Source organism: Phocoena phocoena, chromosome 11, assembly GCF_963924675.1.
Source record: "Phocoena phocoena chromosome 11, mPhoPho1.1, whole genome shotgun sequence".
NCBI classification, from domain to species: Eukaryota; Metazoa; Chordata; class Mammalia; order Artiodactyla; family Phocoenidae; genus Phocoena; species Phocoena phocoena.
In genome coordinates this window covers 38,820,140-38,845,019 of record NC_089229.1, presented here as the reverse complement: position 1 = coordinate 38,845,019, position 24,880 = coordinate 38,820,140, and the positions used below count along the sequence as shown (strand labels likewise).

General features: G+C 35.1%; 1 protein-coding gene across 3 annotated transcripts in view; it reads right to left on the bottom strand.

Moving 5' to 3' along the window:
• Window positions 1–24,880, bottom strand: part of PPP1R12A (protein phosphatase 1 regulatory subunit 12A) — a 150,112-nt gene that overhangs the window by 86,867 nt on the left and 38,365 nt on the right. For all 3 annotated transcript variants that reach the window (XM_065887844.1, XM_065887846.1, XM_065887847.1), the window contains exon 2: window positions 3,079–3,209. In XM_065887844.1, the coding sequence (XP_065743916.1) occupies window positions 3,079–3,209 (131 nt within the window). The remainder of the gene's footprint in view (window positions 1–3,078; window positions 3,210–24,880) is intronic.

The window sequence follows — 24,880 nt, the reverse complement described above, 5'->3', positions numbered from 1 at the left end:
AATGCTGGGGAACTGAATGTAGTCTATATTGACAGTAAAAAATGTAGAAAGCAATATGAGAAACAAGAGCTAGGAAGAAGCCAGATCATTCCCATTTTATAAATAATATTAATCTACATTCTCTACAAAGGTAGAGAATGGCAGAACCAGGATTTGCAAACAAATTTAACTCCAAATACATCACTTAGCAGAGTGACCCCATGGTTTACAACTGTTGTCTCTACGTCATTATTAATAGGGCCTTCCTTTACCCTATAAATGCTCTGATTTGGTAGGTATCTTTCACCCTACCTCTTAAGCCACCATGCTATATGTTTTCTAGACCCAAGAAAACTAGGATTTTGGATTTCATTAACTTCTCTCACTCATTAGTGAAATTAATTACTGAAAGAGATAATGCTGGTGAAAATAATCATGCATTTAGAAGGGTTTTAGGCAATCATCACCTAACAAATAGCCCAGTATATACGAGAGTTGAACGGTCTTTTATAAAAATATTATCATTATTTAAAAAAAAGAATCTCAGAGGGCAGAAAGAGCAAAAAAGGAAAAGTCATCATTCTCTTAATTTTAATTTTGTTCAAAAAAACTATAAATTTAAATATAGTTGACCCTTGAGCAACATGAGGGTCAGGGGTGCTGACTTTCCCTGCAGTTAAAAATCTGTGAATAACTTATAGTTGGCCCTCCACATAAGCAGACCCCCTGTACCTGTGGTTCCTCAGTATTCCTGGTTCCACAACAGCGGATTCAACCAACTGCAGATCACGTAGTACTGAAGTATTTACTGTTCAAAAAAATCCATGTATAAGTGGAACCACGCAGTTCAAACCTGTGTTGTTCAAGGGTCAATTATACTTCAGTTATACCACAGCCATTAATGCCATAAATGCCTATATAAAGGTAGTTAGATCAGCAAAACTATAGTCAACCTTGGTCAAAATAGGTCATTTTTGTTTGTATAAGTCCTATGAAACACATATTCCGTATCCCACCTTCCAAAAAGAAGAAAAGTTGTATTACTCTACTGAAACTATTAACACCTGCAGCAGACTGCCCAACCCTCCTCACACTTATTTCCTGGCATTAAAAAAACTGAATATGCCAGATACTTGCTTCTCCCAGCAAAGACATGGGCAAATTACCAAGCCCAGGCCAACATAAGTTCCTTAAGGGGAAATCTGCTATAGTCAGAGGGCTCTCTAAGGAAGGTTTCCCTCCTTGACAGTCACAGAATATGGAGAAGATACTTTCCACTCCCCAACCACTTTTTATTTTGCTCTTGGATGTGCATATGTAAAAACACAATTCAGGAGTTGTGGCAATCATCTTGTAACCAGGAGGGGACAAGGCTAAGAATAAAGTCTATATTTGGGAAAGGCAGGAGAAGAAAACACCTGAAGACTCCAAGTCCTGATGACAGCACTGAGCAGCTTAATAAATAAACCTGAATGCCCTTCCTCTAAACTGTGTATTATCCTGTACAACAAGTACCCTTTCTCTTTACGTCAGTTTAAGTTTGATACTGTTACTTGCATCTAAAATCATCCCAACTGACACAATGGGTTGTTAATCAAGTCTACAAGAGGAAATTATTCAGGACAATTATTACTGTCTTTTCAAACTCAGAAGCATGAATTAAAAAGGAAACACAGGATTACACATCTGAAGAAAGCTGGGTTTTCATTTTCCCAAAAAGATAAAAAAGATAATGGTCAAAAGTTAATACATACTGAGTATTTCCTATGTGCCAGGAACTATACTTGGTGGGTTATCTCAGTTAACCCTCACAACAAATCTAGAAAATATTATTCCCATTCTACAGAGGAGAAAGCTGACGATTATAAAAGTTAAGCATCTTGCCCAAGGTCATACCCCTTGAGAGTGGTTGAGGAAGCCTTCATAATCCACATTAGTTGACTTAAGAACCTAAGTACCAAATATTTAAGGACAGCTGAAGATAAATGCACCTTAGCTATTTCTTTCTATGAAGATGAAATCCAAGCCCTTTGTTGAGCATGAAAAGAACAGAAAGGAATAAAGAGAACCACAATTAAAATTATGAATAACCACTGTTGATTTACAATGGCAAAAAGAATCCTTCATTTTACACATAAAGAAATCAAAGCCCAGAAAGAGGAAACAAATTATCAAAAGGTGTAGCACAGTCAGTGTTAGAGTCAAATAGCTCAGATTTTCTGATTCCCAGAGCACTTTTCATTTCACCAAACACTGCCTCTCCTTTAAATTGGTATACTGTATCTCCAACATACATGGGGACTCGGTGGGGGGGGCAGGCAGTGTATGTGTGCATGAAATGTACAAAGAAATAAAACTATGAAGACTTACTAAGAGAGATTCACAGAGTAGGACTACCATATTTATTCAATATTTATTAGCTGATAAGCTTTGATGCGAGCAGATAGACATTAAAAATGTTTATGGTGCTGGATACACAGCAACAAGAAAAAATAATTTGATGAAAAAATTATTTTGTCAGGACATGTATACTTCCTTGTTAAATGTTTCAAGAATCAAATTTTCTCAGAAAGTACTCCCCTATTAAAGGTAGTTAAGAATACAATGACTATTTTTCACTAAATTTTCATGTTTTTAGAAAACAATCTTAATAAAAACTAAGCATAAATATACTGAATAATTGGAGAATTATGTATCATATTCTTTCTTTAGCAAAGTAACCTAATTCAGAATTGTTGTTAATTTCCCCTAACAATTCATGATTACATAGGGATATACTAGATTGCTAAATATTAACCTTGAATCATTTGACAATACATGTACTCAAAAGAAAAGGAGATGGGGCTGGAGAATGTGTACAATTACTGATATCAATTTAAAGTACCAAAAGTCAAAGATGGTAGGGAGACAAGAAGATGATCTCACACCAAGAGACAATATTTGGATTCCCATGATCTACTTATTCTCTTTCCTGGGAAGAATTATTTTTATGAATTAAGGTAATATAAGAGTTCACTCATTTATCTATAACAACAATTTCTATAAAATCTCAAGTCTCTAAATAGTATTTGGATAAAAACAAACACAGAACTAGCTTACTCTGCAATATCAAGATATCCACAAGAAGCAGCTGCATGTAGTGGTATCCAGCCTTCATTATCAGGTTGATTAATATTTGCTCCATTTTCTACCAGAAACTTCACCATATCAACATTGTCATCAATGCAAGCCTAAAAACAAAACAGAAAGCAGGATTAGAAAAATTTTGAATACTCCCAACAACACATCAACAGAATAAAATTCCTATTTTGAAGCTTTTTTAACATATTTTCTATAAGGTAGTCTCTTGCCATCTTGATTGTACTGCTATGAAGTAGGCCAATGGTACTACCTAAATTTTAATAGTCCTTGCTTAGATACCCATATAACAATACTGTATGTGACTAGACTTTTTATGCCAACCCCACGAGGAAAACAAGTACATGTCAACATGGAAACAATCAAAACATTATAATTAAGTACCAATCATATCCTCTATAGCAGTGGTCCCCAACCTGTGGTCTGTTCAGGGAGTGGGATCCCTTCAGGGAGGTGACAAGGTCAAAACTATTTTCAAAATAATACTAAGATGGTATTTCCCCTTTTCACTGTGCTGACATGTGCACTTGAGGATGCAAAAGCACTAGTGGTAAATATGTTTCTGTCTAAGAATAAATCAAGGCAGTGGCAAAAAAACCACCCCACAGCACTTTACTGTCCTTGTATTCACCACTCTGCACTCACAGGTTTTTTTTCTTTCCCAAGCTATTTTTACTTATGAATGTCCTTGACAATGCAGTAAAAACTATGAATTTTATTAAATTTTGACTCTTGAATATACATCTTTTAAGTACTCCGTGGAATAAGGAAGCATGCATAAAGCATTTCTTCCAAATATAATGACTGCCCTGAGGAAAAACACTTGTGCAATTAATTTGCAAGCCAATCTAGCCACTTTTTCCATGGAACATCATTTTTTAAAAAAATTTTTATTGGGGTATAGTTGATTTACAATGCTGTGTTAGTTTCAGGTGTACAGCAAAGTGAATCTGTTATACATATATCTACTCTTTTTTAAAAATTCTTTTCCCATATAGGCCATTATGGAATATATTTTTACTTAAATGGCAAACTATAGTTAGTCTAACTTGGATGTTGGCAGAAATTTTCTTGAAAATGAACAAAGTCTGTCAAAAAAAACTAACAGTATTTGTTGCCAATGATAAAATTCAAGATTTCAGGAGTAAATGAATTAGTTATTTTAATTAAAAAATGCCATTTATATAACATGGGTAAAGTATTGCTTTAATTCATTTAAAAATGAATTAATAAATATATAGAGTTCTCTGTTTTACCCTCTAGTACTGTAAATATTAATATATACAACCCACAGAAACAAAGCTCTTTGAAGTCCTTCATAATTTTTAAGAGTATAAAGGGGTCCTAAGATGAAAAATTTTGAGGACCGCAGCCTATAGTAAATAAGAAGGGAACTTTTTTCAATGCTTACTTTGTGCCAAGTAGTATGATTGGTGCTTTATCTATTTTACTGATTTGTATATATTATCCTCACAAAATCCCTCATGAGAATGGGAATTTTGCTGTATCCCCAGCACCTTTTACCATTCTTTGCATGTGGTAGGGGCTCAATAAATGAATAAATGAACAAGAAAGCTAAGATTCAAAGAGATCAAGTAGCCTGAATAAGCCACAGAGACGGGAAATGATAGAGCTGAGATTCTATCACAGATGTTCAGATTCCAAAAAATAAGCTCCTCCCACACTTAACACCATATCCACAGATGTTCCTATTTCAGCAACTATTTCTCACCTATTTTGCAGTCTCTGAAACAGGATATCATACACTCTAGGCACTTAATAAGTGCTTGCTGTATAAATAAAACCAATTTTCCTATATCTATCACAGAAGCAAAAGAAAACAGTTTTAGTAGCTTTTTCCTAGGGGGGAAAAAAATGACAAAGTTGGTGTCAAGAAAAGCACTAAGGACAAAGTACTTTACACCTAAAGTGGAAAAACACTGACAAGTGTTTGGCTGTAGGCTCTAGTTCTGGCTCTGCCACAGATTTTATAGCTGTGAACAAGTAATTTAAACTTTTGGGGCTCTGTCTTTCAAGTGGAGGAGAGAAGCTGGTGGGTTACATATCTCTAAAATTCCCTAACATATTTAACATTCTTATATATCCATGATTCTTCCCTTTGGAACAAGTTACAGGCAATCTGAAGGCAAGATCCCAAAGTGCCCAAACAGTACTTTACACATAGCAAATGGTAAATGAGTATATATAAACAACATTCATACAAAGTTTAAGTATATACTGCTTGGGAAAAGAACTGTGTTTTTCAAGGAGCAGTGGTTAAAGGGTAGGAGAGATTTGAGAACCACAGCTATCTAATAACAAGAAACATCAAAATTCTACTGTATTATGAAGTAGTTTATAAAATGTTATTTGAGATAGCTAATGACTCACAGTGGCTTGAAATAATATTAGATCTATTTATAAGTTTAAGCATTAATTTTCCTTGAGAAAAGATATTAAATTGTATTCTCCTCTCTCTCAACCTCTTTTAATTCCTACAGGCTCCAAAACAGTATTCTGATTTTATCATTGATATAAAAATATAAAACTCTACCTGATAAATGTTTTCTAATACAAATATGATTATTGTTTTTAAAAAATGGAGAAAAACATTAAAACAAGAAATTATAATATATATGGGAAATGCTCACAATATATTAAGTTTTTTAAAAAGGATACAAAACAGTTTGCCTAATATGATTCTAATTTTACTTTAAAATCTACACAAAAGACTAGAAGAATATATAAGTTAATAGTCATTATCATTGGTTGTGTGACTATGAATAATTTTTATTCTTTAAATTTTTCTTTATTTTCAAAATGTGTACAATGAATAGGCAGTGTTTACATAAAAAGAAAATCTATGTATAGCTGATTCACTTTGTTATAAAGCAGAAACTAACACACCATTGTAAAGCAATTATACCCCAATAAAGATGTTTAAAAAAAAAAAAAAAAAAGAAAATCTAAGGCTTGATTCTTAAATGAAAAATATTAAATCTACTGTATGGATATGGAGAAAAAACTAATTGCTGATAAAAGTATAAAATTCATATAACCCCTTCAGAAAACCATTTGACAGTATCTACTGAAGTTATATAGAATTGATAAATAAATGGGGTGGGATGTATGTATATATGGGGAGAGTCTACTCATGTAATAGAATCCTATACATCAATGAAAAAAGAACAACAAACAAAAAGAACAAACTAATGCTACCTTCAACAACATGGATAATCCCTGCAGACATAATACATGAGCGAAAAAAGTAGACACAAAGGATACAAACTGTAAATTTCCAGGCAAAACTAATCCCTGGTTATAAAGCTCAGAATCCTGGTAAATTTGTGGGGAAATAACAGGAGGGGCACGAGGGAGCTTTTTGGAAGACTGGAAATGTTCCCTACCTTTCTGATTTTTTACATAGGCATACATATATGTAAAAATTCACTGAATTATATGCTGTGTACTTCATTGTATGCAAATTATACCTCATTTAAAAAAAAAGAAAAAAATAGGCTACCATGTATTAAAAGCCTACTGTATATTATCTCCAGTATAAAGCACTTTATCTTTCTCTAAATTGCACATGCTAAAACATGTCTTCCTTTAATTTCTATCCCCTGCCTCCCGAGGCTCCATGTATCAAATGGAATCTCTCTTTTAACTGATAATCTTTAAATATTTTGAGTTCTCCCCACTGCTCAAATTCTCACATATTCTTTTATAGGCTAAGTATCCCTAATTTCTCTGGCTATTCCTCATATTATATATGCTAAAAATTATATATGCTAAGGCCCTAGAAATACAATGAAGGGAAAAGATCACATAGTATAGGAGGCTAGTCCATAAACAACAACGTAAGGGTATAAGAGCAGTGGGTAGAAAGTACTAAAATATCACTGGGAACATAAAGAGATCTTGTGATTAAGACAGTCCATAAAGGAGAATACATTTTTTGAAGATTACACAGTTGTTGTTCAATTCGCAATTCAACTAGAAGGAACTTCACTAAGCAGATGCACTATGACTTAAACAATGTATGGAATAAATGAACAGAAAGTCATCCAGTGGTAGATAGTATCTGCAAGTTATAAAAGAGAATAAGGCTAGGTGGTAAGAGGTCTGAATGTATTGCAGGTAAAAAAATCTGAACATAATGCAAAGATGACAGGATTTGACATTAGAGGTGGTTTTCAACATACTTTCTAATCCTACTCATCAAGAAAACCTGCTACACTCCCATCAGTAATAGTGGCTCAATTCAGCAGTAGGAGTAAGTAGGAGAAAACACTGTAGAATTTCAGGTAGATGATGTTTGAAAAACCTATTCAGAGTTTAAAAGCAGAGGGTTGACATGATCAGATCAGTATTTCAGAAAGATTACTGGAAGTGGTATGAAGAGAGAAGAGCCTGAACTGAGCAACACCAGTTACTCAGAACGGATATTAAGAGAAATCTGGGAGAAAATGTACAAGGCTTAATTAAAGATTGGATATGAAGGGCGAGGGACAGGGAGAGGTCATTCATGAAAACAAATAGCACACGTTCGAAGAGCAGGTTGGAGGAAGAAAGATAACTTTAGTTTTGGATATGCTGAATTGATTATAGTTGTCTGTATACTTATCTAACGATGCATATCCAGTAGCCACCTGAATACGCAGATCTACAGCTTAAAAATATCTATTTGGGAATTACCTGCATTAAGGTAATAATTAAAATAATGGGACCTAAAATCACTCAGGGAAAGAATGTAGAGAAGTGATTTCCATGAAAATAGTAAGAGAAAGGTTAAAATTAAATTATAATCAGTATATTCTACTTGGAGGACAAAGACATTTGTGGTATTTTATTCAGTCAGTTATAGAGAGTTCTCAAGAAGCTCATCATCTAGTATGGAAGACAAATACACAAGTAAATAAAAATATCAAAATGAATATGATAAATACAGTTATATGGCTGTACACTTCTTACCATGGAAGTCAAGAAGAGAGGAACTAAAGAAGAATGGTTGTAGTCAGGTAATACTTCCTGGAGAGGCTCTACACCTAAACTTAACATATGAACAAGTAACAAACACTTCCTGGTGTATGAAGATGCTAAATCACATATGGGGAGGATAAAGGTAGGGCAGGATCCAGAACAGAGTCTTATTTGCCATCTTATGAGTAATTCTTTGACAGTGAAGATAAAAGATCCTCAGGACAAATGGTTAATTTTTAAAGTTTCTCCATTTTAAGAAGATGACTGCCCTGGCTCTTTGAAAAAATTAACATATAGGAATAGCTATTCCCCAGTAAATGAAATGTTGCCGATTTTGATTTTAAATGTTTGTTTTTAAGTCAGTATAACTTAAGAAACATCAAATACCTAAAAGCAGTTAATACCTAAAGCAGTTAATGTTAAATGTGCTTGTGCCTTTATTTTGTTTAAATGTAATAAGTTTTTGAAATGTTTAAATATAAATTAAATGCCAAAAACATCATTGTAAAACATATATTATAAAGGAATCTCAAGTTTGTGTTGTAAATTGTTCAGTGTTCTCCTGAATATTACAAAGCATACACAATAAACTGGCAGATATGCCCATGAAAATATTGTTGCTAAGAGAATCGAAAGCTAACACATGCAGCACATTAAGAGACACATGACTTGCTAACTTGAAATATCTGACTAAATATGGTCAGTCTATTAAGCCATATATGGAAAGAAACAGAGTGACTCAAATATACTTCTAAAATCTTATCTGACATGATTTATCTTAAGTTTTTCTTAAATACATATTCCGAGCCATTACCAATAACAGATGATTGTGTGAAGACACTTTTGTCATTTAATCCCAGGTACAGGCAGCTTTGTCAACTTGAACTATAAACTATCTCAATAAACTAGTTCAAGTACATAAAACATCTGTTTTTATTGAAAAGGGGGCCTAGTTATTTTTCTCAGCAAGTTAGCGCAAGGACAACCTTTGTTCCCCACTCATGTTTAGGAAAAAGTTCAAAAGCCTAATTAACAAAGAATTGAATTATAAAGGGGCTACACAAAGTTGGCTCTAAGAAGACAGAGTCCATGCCTTAAAGACAGATTCTGGGTGAGGCACGTGGAGTTGAAAAATCATTAAATTTCATTCCTAGAAGAGATAAAAACAAATGTGTTTAGCAACCATTCAATTCAATTGAGTAAAATCACAATTACAAAATAAACAGCATTTGAAATAAATTCTAACACTGTTATATTCTTTTTCATGAACAGACTCTAGAGCCAGATTGTCTGGGATTAATCTAGTTCTGCCAGTAGGCTGGTTGTTGTTGGGTCTATTATATAACATCCTGTGTGCCACAATTTCCTCTGGAAAATGAGGACAACAATAGTACCTACTTCAAAAGTTTACTATGAGAGGTATATGAATTAATATATAAATCACTTAGAGTAGTATCTGTCGAATAGTAGGTACTATTATGTTTATATCAATACATAATCCAAATGTACAATCATCCCCATTAAAATTTTTTTCTTTTTCAATTCTCATCTAAAACTTACTATTTCATCCCTTTAAAATTACAAAACAAAGTTAAATGGTGGAGACTTGTCAAATATTCTTTGCAGTACCACTTTTGGTAAAAGTTCTATCTACTAATGATTTCTAAGAGGATGATTAAATTTTTAAAGATGCATTAAGAAAATTTTAGGGATCAAACCTCCTTCCAACAAACTTTTACATATAGAAGTTTTAAATAAGCTCATTCATACAAATTACATACAACACAAGAGAGTAAAACAAAGGAAAAGATTTAGTTGTATAAATGTAATTATACCAACTTAGGTGAAAATATAATTATAGTCAATTAGATGAAATGCTTACAATTTGCACCTAATCATTACTAACACAGTTAGTTATTGAAAGGTAAAAGACAAATTAATCTGAATACAGAAGTTCCCTAAAACAACTTCTACTTCCTTGAAACAACTCTTTATGACTCTTAGCAAGGAAAACTCAGTTCTACTCAACTGATAGGAACAGAAATTTGTAGATATACCAGAAAATAGTCCATGCCCTAAGCATTCAGGGTGACACAGATGTCAGTGAGTGTGTAAAGAGGAAGTAAACTGGAGATGTCCAAACAAGTTTTTGTTCTATTTTAAAGAAAACTTGGACATATCAAAGGAAGAATCACAGGTGTAGTTTATACAAGAAAAATAATGAAGAACTCCGAGCAGCATTCCCATACTAAACAATAAAAAATATCGAAAAAAAAAAATCGATAAATACCTTGGTCTTGCATTGAGACTGGCAAATAAATGAGCATGTACAATCTTAGGAGATCATCTATTATATTTAATAATGAAAACAAGTAAGTTCAGCACTGCATTTTAGTTCAATGATTTTTTTTTTTTGCCTTTCTTATCTTATTTCTTATAAGCAGGTAGGATCTCTAGACATAAAAATAAAGACCTGGCCTTACAATAAATCATATGTTCAAATGATAAAAATGATTGGAAGAATAAAATTCAAAACACAGATTATACACAATGGCTAAACCATGGGAAATTCTCTATTGGGATTAAGAAAAATTCAGACTTACATAATATATATAGTATCCATAGGAGACACAATGCCTGACAAGGAGAAGATCCAATTTATCTTTGTGGATTGAATGAACTGGACAAGGCAAAAAGACTATAACAAAAATCTGAAAAAACTCTTCTGAGAAAAAATTTCTAGGGGAAAAGTCATTGGTATCTGTGGGAGACTGGTTCTAGTACTCCCTGCAGATACCAAAATCTGCGGATGCTCGAGTCCCTTATATAAAATGGGGTAGTATTTGATTATAACCTACGTACATCCTCCTGTATACTTTAAATCATCTCTAGATTACTTAAAATACCTAATACAATGTAAATGGTTGTAAATACAATGTAAATGTTATGTAAAGAGTTGAAAGCTTGCGGCAATTTCAACTTTTGCTTTTTGGAACTTTCTGGAATTTTTTTGTGGACTATTTTCAACTCTTGGTTAGTTGAATCCTTGGATGTAGAGGATGGCCAACTATAATCGACACATTGCGTAAACATTCATACTTCATCTAACAAGTACTAAGTATTTGAATGAGAATGCCAAAAACTGGAAACCATAATTATTCCAAGATTAAAACACACCCTTTATCTACTCTTATTACACAGCTGTTATTTCCTTTATTGATAAAGATCTATAAAGTAGTAAGTCAAACCTAGATCTTTAGAGGCCAAAGACTTTTATTTGAGGACTCAGTAAGGGAAGAATATTACTTCTAGAGTTTAGAATCCTTATGGATATAAAAATGTTAAACTTCAGGATCACTCTTTGACAAATAACTTTTATGGACTGCCTACTATATATAAAGCAATGAGCCAGCCACTTTGGTGGATACAAGGACCAGCAGTAGAGAGTATCTTCTTTTTGTTTCCTTTATGCACGCTGCTTGTCATATAGCAAGTGCATAATAAATACATGTAAAGTGAATCAAAATAAAATGCAAACCTCTCCTTAATGAGGAGGTGTTTATGACCTAGTGTATGTGTACATAAAACTGTACTAAGTACTGTATAAGATATGCTGCCTTTATTACTGTTTCATGTGTTCCAGTCTTTTCTCACTACTGGATTATAATCTCTTAAGAATAGAAATTGTCTTATATATCCCACAATACCTAACAGTGCTACTCAGCAAATTTTTCTTAATGGACTAAAACAATTGATCATGTAGTACTGTTCTCAGGATGCTTATAATCTACTTAGGAAAATAAGATAAGCAGATAAAGAAAAATACTAAGCAATTTAAAAGCAACATAGCATCAGTGCTGGGAAAACTGGACAGCGACATGTAAAAGAATGAAATTAGAACACTACTTAACACCACACACAAAAATAAACTCCAAATGGATTAAAGGCCTAAATGTAAGACCAGACACTATAAAACTCTTAGAGGAAAACATAGGAAAAACACTCTGACATAAATCATAGCAAGCTCTTTTTTGACCCACCTCCTATAGTGATGAAAAAAAAAAACAAAAAAAACAAATGGGACCTAATGAAACTTAAAAGCTTTTGCACAGCAAAGGAAACCATAAACAAGACAAAAAGACAACCCTCAGAATGGGAAAAAATATTTGCAAATGAAGCAAGGGACAAAGGATTAATCTCCAAAATATACAAACAGCTCATAGAGCTCAATATCAAAAAAGCAAACAATCCAATCCAAAAATGGGGAGAAGACCTAAATAGACATTTCACCAAAGAAGACATACACATGGCCAAGAGACACATGAAAAGATGCTCAACATCACTGATTATTTTTTAAATTAATTAATTAATTAATTGATTATTTTTGGTTGCGTTGGGTCTTTGTTGCTGTGCACGGGCTTTCTCTAGTTGCAGTGAGTGCGGTGTGCGGGCTTCTCATTGCAGTGGCTTCTCTTGTTGCAGAGCATGGGCTCCAGTAGTTGTGGCATGCGGGCTCAGTAGTTGTGGCTTGTGGGCTCTAGAGCACAGGCTCAGTAACTGTGGCGCACGGGCTTAGTTGCTCCACGGCATGCGGGATCTTCCCGGACCAGGGCTCGAACCCATGTCCCCTTCACTGGCAGGTGGATTCTTAACCACAGCACCACCAGGGAAGCCCCCAAATCACTAATTATTAGAGAAATGCAAATCAAAACTACAATGAGGTATCACCTCACGCCTGTCAGAATGGCCATTATCAAAAAATCCAGAAACAATAAATGCTGGAGAGGGTGTGGAGAAAAGGGAACCCTTTTGCACTGTTGGTGGGAATGTAAATTGATACAGCCACTATGGAGAACAGTATGGAGGTTCCTTAAAAAACTAAAAATAGAACTACCATATCACCCAGCAATCCCACTACTGGGCATATACCCCAAGAAAACCGTGATTCAAAAGGACACATGTATCCCAATGTTCACTGCAGCACTATTTACAATAGCCAGGACATGGAAACAACCTAAATGCTCAATGACAGATGAATGGATAAAGAAGATGTGGTACATATATACAATGGAATATTACTCAGCCATAAAAATAAACAAAATTGGGTCATTTATAGAGATGTGATGGACCTAGAGACAGTCATACAGAGTGAAGTAAGCCAGAAAGAGAGAAACGAATACCATATATTAACGCATATATGTGGAATCTAGAAAAATGGTACAGATGAACCTATCTGTAGGGCAGGAATAGAGACGTAGACATAGAGAAAAGACATGTGGACACAGGGCGGGAAGGGGAGGGTGGGACGAACTGGGAGATTAGGTTTGACGTAAATACGCTACCATGTGTAAAACAGCACAAGGAGCTCAGCTCGGTGCTCTGCAACGACCTAGATGGGTGGGATTGGAGGTGGGGGAGGGAGGTCCAAGAGGGAGGGGGTATAGGTTATACATATAGCTGATTCACTTCATTGTACAGCAGAAACTAACATAACGTTGTAAAGCAATTTTACTCCAATAAAAAAAAAATAGTTCACCTCCTAAAAAATAAAAGCAAAATAGCATTAATAAAAGAAAAGTGGGTACGTGAGTAGAGATGAGTTAAAGAAATCTTTTTATACATAATAAATCCTTTGCCAGGTTTCATTACTGTCTGAGCTCTGGAGATAGAAAGCCAGCTACAGGTAGCTGTTTTCCTTGTTGAATTCCTTTATCAGACATGATCACACACTGACCTAGAGGTATTTAATCAATGAATATATACCAATAAGAAAATAATTTAATTTCAGGGGAAGTAATAAAAGCTTTTACATACTGTTTTATGCAATTCAATTAAATACAACAACAACAACAACAGGTTAAAAAGGAGTATGTATAATACGATTCAATTCTCTTCATTGATATTCCTTTTCAAGACTCTGGAAGAATACATGTATACCTCATTTTATTGTGCTTCACAGATACTGAATTTTCTTACATTGCAGATACTGCATTTTTTTTTTTCAATCTGAAAGTCTGTGGCAACTCTAGGTCAAGCAAGTCTATCAGTGCAATTTTTACCAACAGCATTTCCTTACTCTGTGTCTCTGTGTCACATTTTGGTAGTTCTCCGAATATTCCAAACTTTTAAACTATTATTATATTTGTTATGATGGTCTGTGATCAGTTATCTTTGATGTTAATATTGCAAAAAGATTATGACTTGCTGAATGCTCAGATGATTGCATTTTTAGCAATAACGTATTTTCAAATTAAGGTATGTACACTCTTTTAAAGACATAATGCTATTTCACACTTAACAGACTACAATATAGTGTAAATATAACTATTATAGGTACTAGGAAACCCAAGAATTCATGTGACTTGCTGTATTTGGATATTCACTTTACTGCGGTGGCCTGGAACCGAACCTGCAATACCTCCGAGGTATGCCTCTATATGCCAAAATGTTAATTAATAGAAGTCAAAGTCATTGAGTTATTTTCCAAAAACCTTAAAGGACATAAAATTCTTATGGTTTTCCAAAACAAAAAAGAAAATCACATAGTTGTTAGCTATCTGTTTCTTGATGAATTTCTTCAGTGCTCAGCAAAATAAGTGGCCAATAAATAGCACAGACTCTTCACTAATTCAATAAATATTTATTAAGTGCCCACTACAGCAAGATACCATGCCAGCTGCTAGGAATACACTGGGGAAGGATATAAACCAGATTTCTATACTCATAAAGCTTACACAGTCCAGCAAGCAAGAAAGATAACTAAACAAACAATAACAAGAGGCATGATAAATACTATGGACTTTACTAGAGAACTTAACCTAGATTTAGGAGAAAGAGAGGAGAAATCAGAATATCTGAGAATGGCGTTAAGGAATTTCCACTTTAAAAAGGCTCGCCATTTAAACCGTAAAAACACACTAGATTGAGAACCACTGATATCCCCAGTAACTGAAGCTAGAGAAATAAACAAGGCACAAACAGCATATGTAAAATATGATCAGAAAAGCCTATGTCAAACCTGGAGAGCTATGAGAATTTAATAAAGGGGAGACAAAATAAAGGGGAAGAAAAAATAAAAATAAAAATTTTTAATATACATAGGTATGTAAGTAAGAGAAAAATTCAGGTAGAGAAAGCAGTGTGGAAGAAAATGCAACTTGACAAACTAAAGGAAATGCCCCATATTTTGGTGCTACTTAACAAGACAAATGAAGAAAACACGAGATCAAAAGGTAAGAAGATAAACCCTATTTAACAAAAAATTCAGCCAATTAAAATAAATTCAGAAATCAAGACACAGTGGTCAAAACTCGTAACAAGTGAATCAAAAATAATGTAAATATTATAAATTCTAACAAGGTAGAAATATTAATACAGTTAACAAAACAAGATTAGGAGAGAGAAGAGCAAAAACGAATGAGTGCTGATTTCCTAATCTTTCCTAATGAGTAGTATGATCCTTCTAAAACTGGAACGTGGTTCATTAAAAATCCTATTGCAATGTATTGATATTATGCATAGCCTGTTTTCTTAATCTTAAAGGAATATTTAAGGAAATACTCTGTAGTTATAAAGAAAATTTATCTAAAATTTAACCATTACTTCAGTATTCAGGTTTTTTTCTTTTGGCAAATTAAAGCAAAACTCAATTTTACACATTTTAATTAAAATAGTATATGTAATATGTCCTTTTAAATGAAAGTATATCAAATAATTTGCACAGAGATTCTAAAATAATGTTTCCTAAATGAATAATGGTTAGTTAATGGATAATCAACATCCACTGAGCAACTATTATTACTTTTTTTTTCAGCATATAGCACATTTCTTAAAGTTAAAAAAAGAGCCAAACACTTCCTGCAATATATTCAGTCTAATCAGAAATAAACATATATATAGATAAAATTACAAACAATAAAACCTCTCTAAAATTCTCCTCATTCCAGTATACAGGGATTATTTCAGTATACCTTTTCTAAAACCTCAAGAATTAAAACTATATGTTAAAAATTGAAATATATATATTTCTATATATTAAAAATATCAAATTCAGGGGAAAGGGAGAGGTTTGGGAAGGGAAAGGCAAATTTTTTGATATACCATGACATGAATGGGTGGAAAAAATTAGGGAAAAGGCAATCTAAGCCTTGGAGTTATATTTCTACATCCTTTTCAGAAACGAAAGAGCAAAGATATGTCTAACAAATGTTGAGAACCTGGTAGCTGTTCTGCTATATTCAGACATGCTTTGGCAAAAAATATCAAGGATGAAGTTAAGAATATATGAGTCTCGGTCCTGATGGAAAAAATTGAAAAAAAAATCTTATTTGGTTATTTTAACCAAATATTATTTTCCATTTTAGCCTACCAAGCTAGCCTGCATTTCTGGAACCATTAATGGAAGACTTAAGGGAGCAGGAGTTAATATTTCCAAGTCACAAAATAAGAGGAGCACCAAACATTCAAATGGAGAGAAGAGAGAAAAAAAAAAGGTGAAGATATAAATGATTTTCAAGTACTCTGCTGAACAGTAAGAAAAGGAGAAATAAACAGTTCCTAGGGAGCAAGGCATAGTAAATAGGAACGAATGAATTAAGTATTTACTAATACAAGTTGAGGAATGTAAAATACCGCAAAAATTATTTTAATTTGATGCTTGTGTAAGTAGCCTCTAAAATAGCAATGATTCCCTGCCTCATCCTCATCAAGTTTACATCCTTGTGTAAACTCCTCCCCTTGAGTGTGGACCAGACTGAGTAACTTGCTTCTAATAAACGGAATGAGGTAGAAGTAATGGTACATCACTTTTAAGACTAGGCTATTAAAAGATCATAGATTCCATCTTGGCATGAACCCTCTCTTGCCCTCTCCCAAATTGCTCACAACTTGGGAAAACTCAATTGCAGTGTCAAGAAGCAGTCTTATCTCTAAGAGGCCCATGTGGCAAGGAAGTAAGACCCGCCAATAATGAGCTTTGAAGTGGATCCTTCCCCCCCATCCCCCCCCCAAGTTAAGCCTTCAGATGACATGAAGTCCCAGCCAATAGCTTGAAGTCAATCAAAGTACCTAGATAAACTACATCCAAATTCCTTAACCATAGAAAATTTGGTAATAAATGTTTGACATTTTAAGTTTAGGGGTAATTTGTTATGTGGTGATAAATAACAGCTACATTGCTGGATTATTGATGAATGTAGAAGGCATTTGTATCAGTTTTCATTGCTTCCGTTTGTGTGTATCCAAATATCCTGTTCCCTTCTCTACTTAATCTCTCATCTGTCTTTTCTCCTGTATTTCCACTTCTCTTAAATGTGGTAAGTTAGTCCTTCAAGTTATTATCTAAATTTAGACCTATCACTCTAATTCCACAAATTCAAAGCTCTAATCACAATGGACCACGCTCCATTTCTTGAATATGCCAAACAATCTGAAATTATAACTTCAGAATAAATAACAATCACCTGGTAATGTACCAGTACTCATGCTTGATGAGTAAAAACGTATTTGATATAAAAGAAAATAACCTTCTAACTAACCAGAGCTATCTTAATAAACAATAAAAATTATTACTCTTTCAATATTTATTTTTGAGGATGGAGGGCATATGAATAGCAAGAATTAAAGTCAGCTTTTATACATTCCTTTGCATTGAGGGAAAAGGATATGTATAATCTTCTATTGCATAATTCATTCGTTTGATCATTTTCCCAAGACTGTTATAAAAAAATGCCAGTATTTTACATTTACAGATTATGGAGGTTTGACATTCCTTCAAATGTAAATAACTAGTCAAAAGAGAAAGTAATAAGGCAGAAATAAAAATACGTAAATTTTCAATTTGCCTCCTGAAACAACTGTCAGCATGCAGCCCTTCTGAATGCAATTCATCACAAAAATTTACTGTAGTATTTCCCAAACTGTTTCCATGAAATTACTAAAATGAAAAGGTTAATAAACGGTCTTTAATAAAAGGTTCTTAAAAATAATTAAATTTAGGAAATACTGGATTAAACAGATTTCTTTACCGCAGAACTTGTCAACAAGTCTCTTTTCCCACTGACATCTATTTTTATCACCAAATTTTTTTTTTTTTTTTTTTTTTGCAGTACGCGGGCCTCTCACTGTTGTGGCCTCTCCCGTTGTGGAGCACAGGCTCCGGAAGCGCAGGTTCAGCGGCCATGGCTCACGGGGTCTAGCCGCTCTGCAGCATGTGAGATCTTCCCAGACCGGGGTACAAACTCCTGTCCCCTGCATCGGCAGGTGGACTCTCAACCACTGCGCCACCAGGGAAGCCCCAAACTCTATTTTTATGTCCAAGTTAAAGCAGTCTGGGAACCACTGTTCCATACATACAATGTATCTGTAATATAATAAACAAGTGTACCACTGCACTGTGAATTCCTAGTCTCTCTCACAGAATGAACTAATTTCATAATTTTACACATTTTTCACCTCTAATGGAAAAACCTTGTATGCAGATTTTGTGTACCAATAACTGCATGGAATCAAGAAACTGCTGAAAGGTTTTCTGTTGTTGTTGTTTAAACTAAACAATCAATAATTAACATGGCTAACTCAACACATTACAAATGAGATTTTCACCTTTGGGGATGGTTCTCCAGCTACCTAGAAGACGTTGACACACATACGCATCTCTGCCAGAAAGACAGAAGCTACAAAACTCTGCTAAGACAGATGTGACAAAGGATCTTTACATAAAACAAAACACAGTGCTAAAAACCCTACAAAGCACACGCTCATGCTCCATCACAAAAAAAGCAGGTTGGCAGGAGTAAGGGGTTGAGTTCAGTTGCCAAGAAAAGTAACCTGGTAATAAAAATTCAATTCTTTCTGATCATACGAATTAACTAAGGCAGTTTGGGACTTCTTGTGAAGAAGACAAAGGGAACCTACGAGTAATGGCTGAGGCACTGCTAGACCTTATAGGTTGCTCCTCAATTTAGACTTCTTTTAACCATCTTAATCCTTTATTTCTGACAACTTTTCCAGCCTATGTTCATGTAGCTAGAATTAAATCATTCTCTTCTTCCATTTTCTGTAACACTGTGAACACACCTCTCCTAACACACTTAGAACACTGTGTGATAATTATCTACCCATATGTACTATTTCTGCATTCATTTTCCTCTCCTTCTGCTTCCACTACTGGGAGTTCTTAAAGGCAAGGACTCCATCATGTATTCAGAGCACAGACTACATTAGGCAGTAATCAAACGTTGAATGGAGGAAACAGTAGGATTTAGCTTCAGTGTAGGACTCAGAAATAGGTTGCTGATTCTTTGTTACCTGTAGATGACTGTATCAGAAATTAATTTTTCCATGTCATATCTGACTTACTACAGTGGATAAGTGAAAACACATTTTGCAATCTTCTTATGTTAGGGGGAATAATACCTTCCCTTTTCCTACATGAAAAATCTATAACTAAGAATTTTAGTATCTACAAAGTATTAAACTATCTTGCAGTTAAAGGTACAATTGAGCGACACAGATCACTCAGAAAAATCACATTCTTCAAAGCAGAAAGATGACTAGAGCTGAATAAGATCATACCAGGATAGAAATAACTTATTGTTTTAGCGGCCCTTTGGTGGTGATCACTGCTGCTCCTGAATGTTTACACTTTTTTCACCTGTGTCCCCTAATCAGGTACCAGGAGTTCCAAGGTAGGAAAGACTCCAAACAATTAATAATTTCACTTTCACTTACCCTAACGCCTGCCTTTAGTGAAACTTGCACTTCTTAATTGTACCATATGCAGATACGATCCCTTCCCCTCATCTAAGAGTCAGATAAAATAAACCATTTTATTTTTAAGTTTCCTTTTAGAAAAATCAAATTATATAACCAGTATCATGTAATGTTTTGTTAAAAATAACATTAGCATTCTAGCATAAAACTACTGCCACAAAAGCAATTCCTTTTTTGTGTAAGACAGACTCCCAATGCACATAAGGTTCCTAGTAATTTAGCTGCTGTGGTAATAAAGGCAGCCAAGAAGAGAGCACTGAAGACAAAGTGAAAGCCAGCTAGTTTTTTTTTTTTTTCTTTTTCTTTTTCTTTTTTTGGAGTGGTGCCTTGCATTTCACTGAAAGTCTAAAAGCTAAGTCTTGACCATATAAGGCTTTGGGATTCCCATGGATAGAAATGCCTAGGCAACAGTCAAATCTAATAACCTTGAAATACATGAAAGACAGGTACTAAACTACCATGAGAGGGTTCTTATTTTTTGCTCTAGTTTCACTTAAATATATTCTTACAGATAATCCCCAAAGTGTTCCTGCAAAACATTATGATCAAATTCACAAAGCTGAAATATATAAAAAGTATATATAACTCACAGAAAATTCCTTAAAAAATAAGCAACTTTTAATGGAAATCCTCCTAAAGTCTGTTACACATTCCTCTTTTTTTTTTTTTTTTTTTTTTCCCCGTACGCGGGCCTCTCACTGCTGTGGCCTCTCCCGTTGCAGAGAACAGGCTCTGGACGCACAGGCTCAGCGGCCATGGCTCACGGGCCCAGCTGCTCTGCGGCATGTGGGATCTTCCCAGACCGGGGCACGAACTCGTGTTCCCTGCATCGGCAGGCAGATTCTCAACCACTGCGCCACCAGGGAAGCCCTCTTCTGTCATTTTAAACACATACAAAAAGATGCAATTTCATTTCTCTCCATTAACTCATTACGGTGTCAACTATTAAACTCTTGATGTTATATAACACTGTCCTTCTGGACAGTAGTGTATGCAGCTAAAATGATACCTAACATGCTTTTTGGGAATCGTTTGCTTTTAATAGGTTTTCTGCTTTCTATATTGCTTCCATCTGTCACCTCCTGAAACTACATGATAGCATCCTATCTTCATCTTAATTTGTAGCTCTTAATTTGCGAAACATTAAAAAAAAAATTGAGCCTAAAATAAGAGTACATAGGGAGATTGGTTCAAGATGGCAGAGTAGAAGGATGTGCAATCACTCCCTCCTGCAAAAGCACTGGCATCACAACTAACTACTGAACAATCATCGATGCTGGAACTCACCAAAAAAGATATCCCACATCCAAAGACAAAGGAGAAGCTACAATGAGATGGTAGGAGGGGCGCAATCACAATAAAACCAAATCCCATAACCGCTGGGTGGGTGATTCACAAACTGGAGAACAATTATACCACAGATGTCCACTCACTGGAGCGAAGGTTCTGAGCCCCACATCAGGTTTCCCAACCTGGGGGGTCTGGCAACGGGAGGAGGAATTCCCAGAGAATCAGACTTTGTGTGCAGCAGGACCCAAGGGGCAGGAGCAGTGACCCCATAGGAGACTGAACCAGACCTACCTGCTAGTGTTGGAGGGTCTCCTGTAGAGGCTGGGGGGTGGGGGGCTGTGGCTCACCATGGGGACAAGGACACTGGCAGCAGAAGTTCTGGGAAGTACTCCTTGGCATAAGCCCTCCAAGAGTCCGCCATTAGCCCCACCAAAGAGCCTACAGGTGCCAGTGCTGGGTTGCCTACAACCGACAGGGAGGGAACTCAGTTCCACCCATCAGCACACAAGTGGATTAAAGTTTTACTGAGCTATGCCCACCAGAGCAACACCCAGCTCTACTCACCACCAGTCCCTCCCATCAGGAAGCTTGTACAAGCCTCTTACATAGCCTCATCCACCAGAGGGCAGGCAGCAGAAGCAAGAAGAACTACAATCCTGCAGCCTGTGGAACAAAAACCACATTCACAGAAAGACAGACAAGAGGAAAAGGCAGAGGACTAAGTACCAGACGAAGGAACAACATAAAACCCCAGAAAAACAACTAAGTGAAGTGAAGATAGGCAAACTTCCAGAAAAAAGAATTAAGAATAGTGATAGGGAAGATGATCCATGACCTCAGAAAAAGAATGTAGGCAAAGATCGAGAAGATACAAGAAATGTTTAACAAAGACCTAGAAGAACAAACGACTAGAAGAATTAAAGAACAAACAGAGATGAACAATACAATAACTGAAATGAAAAATACACTAGAAAGAATCAGTAGCAGAATAACTGAGGCAGAAGAATGGACAAGTGACCTGGAAGACAGAATGGTGGAATTCACTGTCACGGCACAAAATAAAGAAAAAACAATGAAAAGAAATGAAGACAGCCTAAGAGACCTCTGGGACAACATTAAATGCGCCAACATTCGCATTATAGGGGTCCCAGAAAGAGAGCAGAGACAGAAAGGACCCGAGAAAATATCTGAAGAGATTATAGTCAAAAGCTTCCTTAACATGGGAAAGGAAATAGCCACCCAAGTCCAAGAAGTGCAGAGAGTCCCAGGCAGGATAAACCCAAGGAGACACATGCCGAGACACATAGTAATCAAACTGACAAAAATTAAAGACAAAGAAAAATTATTAAAAGCAACAAGGAAAAAACGACAAATAACATACAAGGGAATTCCCATAAGGTTAACAGCTGATTTCTCAGCAGAAACCCTACAAGTCAGAAGGGAGCGGCACGATATATTTAAAGTGATATATTAAAGTGATTTAACGTGAAAGGGAAGAACCTACAACCAAGATTACTCTACCTGGCAAGGATCTCATTCAGATTCGAAAGAGAAAGCAAAAGCTTTACAAACAAGCAAAAGCTAAGAGAATTCAGCACCATCAAACCAGCTTTACAACAAATGCTAAAGAAACTTCTCTAGGTGGGAAACAAAAGGAAGAAAAAGGCCCACAAAAACAAACCCAAAACAATTAAGAAAATGGTCATAGGAACATACGTATCGATAATAACCTTGAATGTAAATGGATTAAATGCCCCAACCAAAAGACACAGACTGGCTGAATGGATACCAAAAAAAGACCCATATATATGCTGCCTACAAGAGACCCACTTCAGACCTAGGGACACATACAGACTGAAAGTGAAGGGATGGAAAAAGATACTCCATGCAAATGGAAATTAAAAGAAAGCTGGAGTAGCAATACTTGTATCAGATAAAATAGACTTAAAAAAAAAAAGACTGTTACAAGAGATAAGGAGGGCCACTACATAATGATCAAGGGATCAATCCAAGAAGAAGATATAACAATTAAAAATATATATGCACCCAACATAGGAACACCTCAATACATAAGGCAACTGCTAACAGCTATAAAAGAGGAAATCGACAGTAACACAATACTAGTGGGGGACTTTAACACCCCACTAACACCAATGGACAGATCATCCAGACAGAAAATTAATAAGGTAACAGAAGCTTTAAATGACCCAATAGACCAGATAGATTTAATTGCTATTTATAGGACACTGCATCCCCAAACAGCAGATTGCACTTTCTTCTCAAGCACACAAGGAACATTCTGCAGGATAGATCACATCTTGGGTCAAAACTCAAGCCTTGGTAAATGTAAGAAAACTGAAATCATATCAAGCACCTTTTCCGACCGCAATGCTATGAGATTAGAAATGAATTACAGGGAAAACAACGTAAAAAACACAAACACATGGAGGCTAAACAATATATTACTAAATAACCAAGAGATCACTGAAGAAATCAGAGAGGAAATAAAAAAATACATAGAAACAAATGACAACGAAAACACAATCCAAAACCTATGGGATGCACCAAAAGCAGTTCTAAGAGGGAAGTTCATAGCAATACAATCCTACCTCAAGAAACAAGAAAAATCTCAAATAAACAATCTAACCTTACACCTAAGAAAGAAGAACCCAAAAAACCCCCAAAGTTAGTAAAAGGAAAGAAATCATAAAGATCAGAGCAGAAATAAATGAAATAGAAACGAAGAAAATACTGGCAAAGATCAATAAAACTAAAAGCCGGTTCTTTGAGAAAATAAAATTGATAAACCAATACCCAGACTCATCAAGAAAAAGAGGGAGAGGACTCAAATCAAAAAAATCAGAAATGAAAAATGAGAAGTTACAACGGACACTCCAGAAATACAAAGCATAAGAGACTACTACAAGCAACTCTATGCCAATAAAATGGATAACCTGGAAGAAATGGATAAATTCTTAGAAAGGTATAACCTTCCAAGAACCAGGAAGAAATAGAAAACATGAACACAAGAATGGATTAAATGCCCCAACCAAAAGACACAGAATCACAAGAAATGAAATTGAAACTGTGATTAAAAATCTTCCAACAAACAAAAGTCCAGGACCAGATGGCTTCACAGGTGAATTCTATCAAACATTTAGAGGAGCTAACATCCACCCTTCTCAAACTCTTCCAAAAGACTGCAGAGGAAGGAACACTCCCAGACTCATTCTATGACGCCACCATCAAGCTGATACGAAGACCAGACAAAGATAGCAGAAAAAAAGAAAATTATAGAACAATATGACTGATGAATATAGATGCAAAAATCCTCAACAAAGTACTAGCAAACAGAATCCAACAGCACATTAAAAGGATCATACCCCATGATCAAGTGGGGTTTATCCCAGAGATGCAAGGATTCTTCAATATACGCAAATCAATCAATGTGATACACCATATTAACAAACTGAAGAATAAAAACCACATGATCATGTCAATAGATGCAGAAAAAGCTTTTGACAAAATTCAACACCCATTTATGATAAAAAGCCTCCAGAAAGCGGGCACAGAGGGAACCTATCTCAACATAATAAAGGCCATATATGACAAACCCACAGCAAACATCATTCTCAATGGTGAAAAACTGAAAGCATTTCCTCTGAGATCTGGAACAAGACAAGGATGTCTACTCTCGCCACTATTATTCAACACAGTT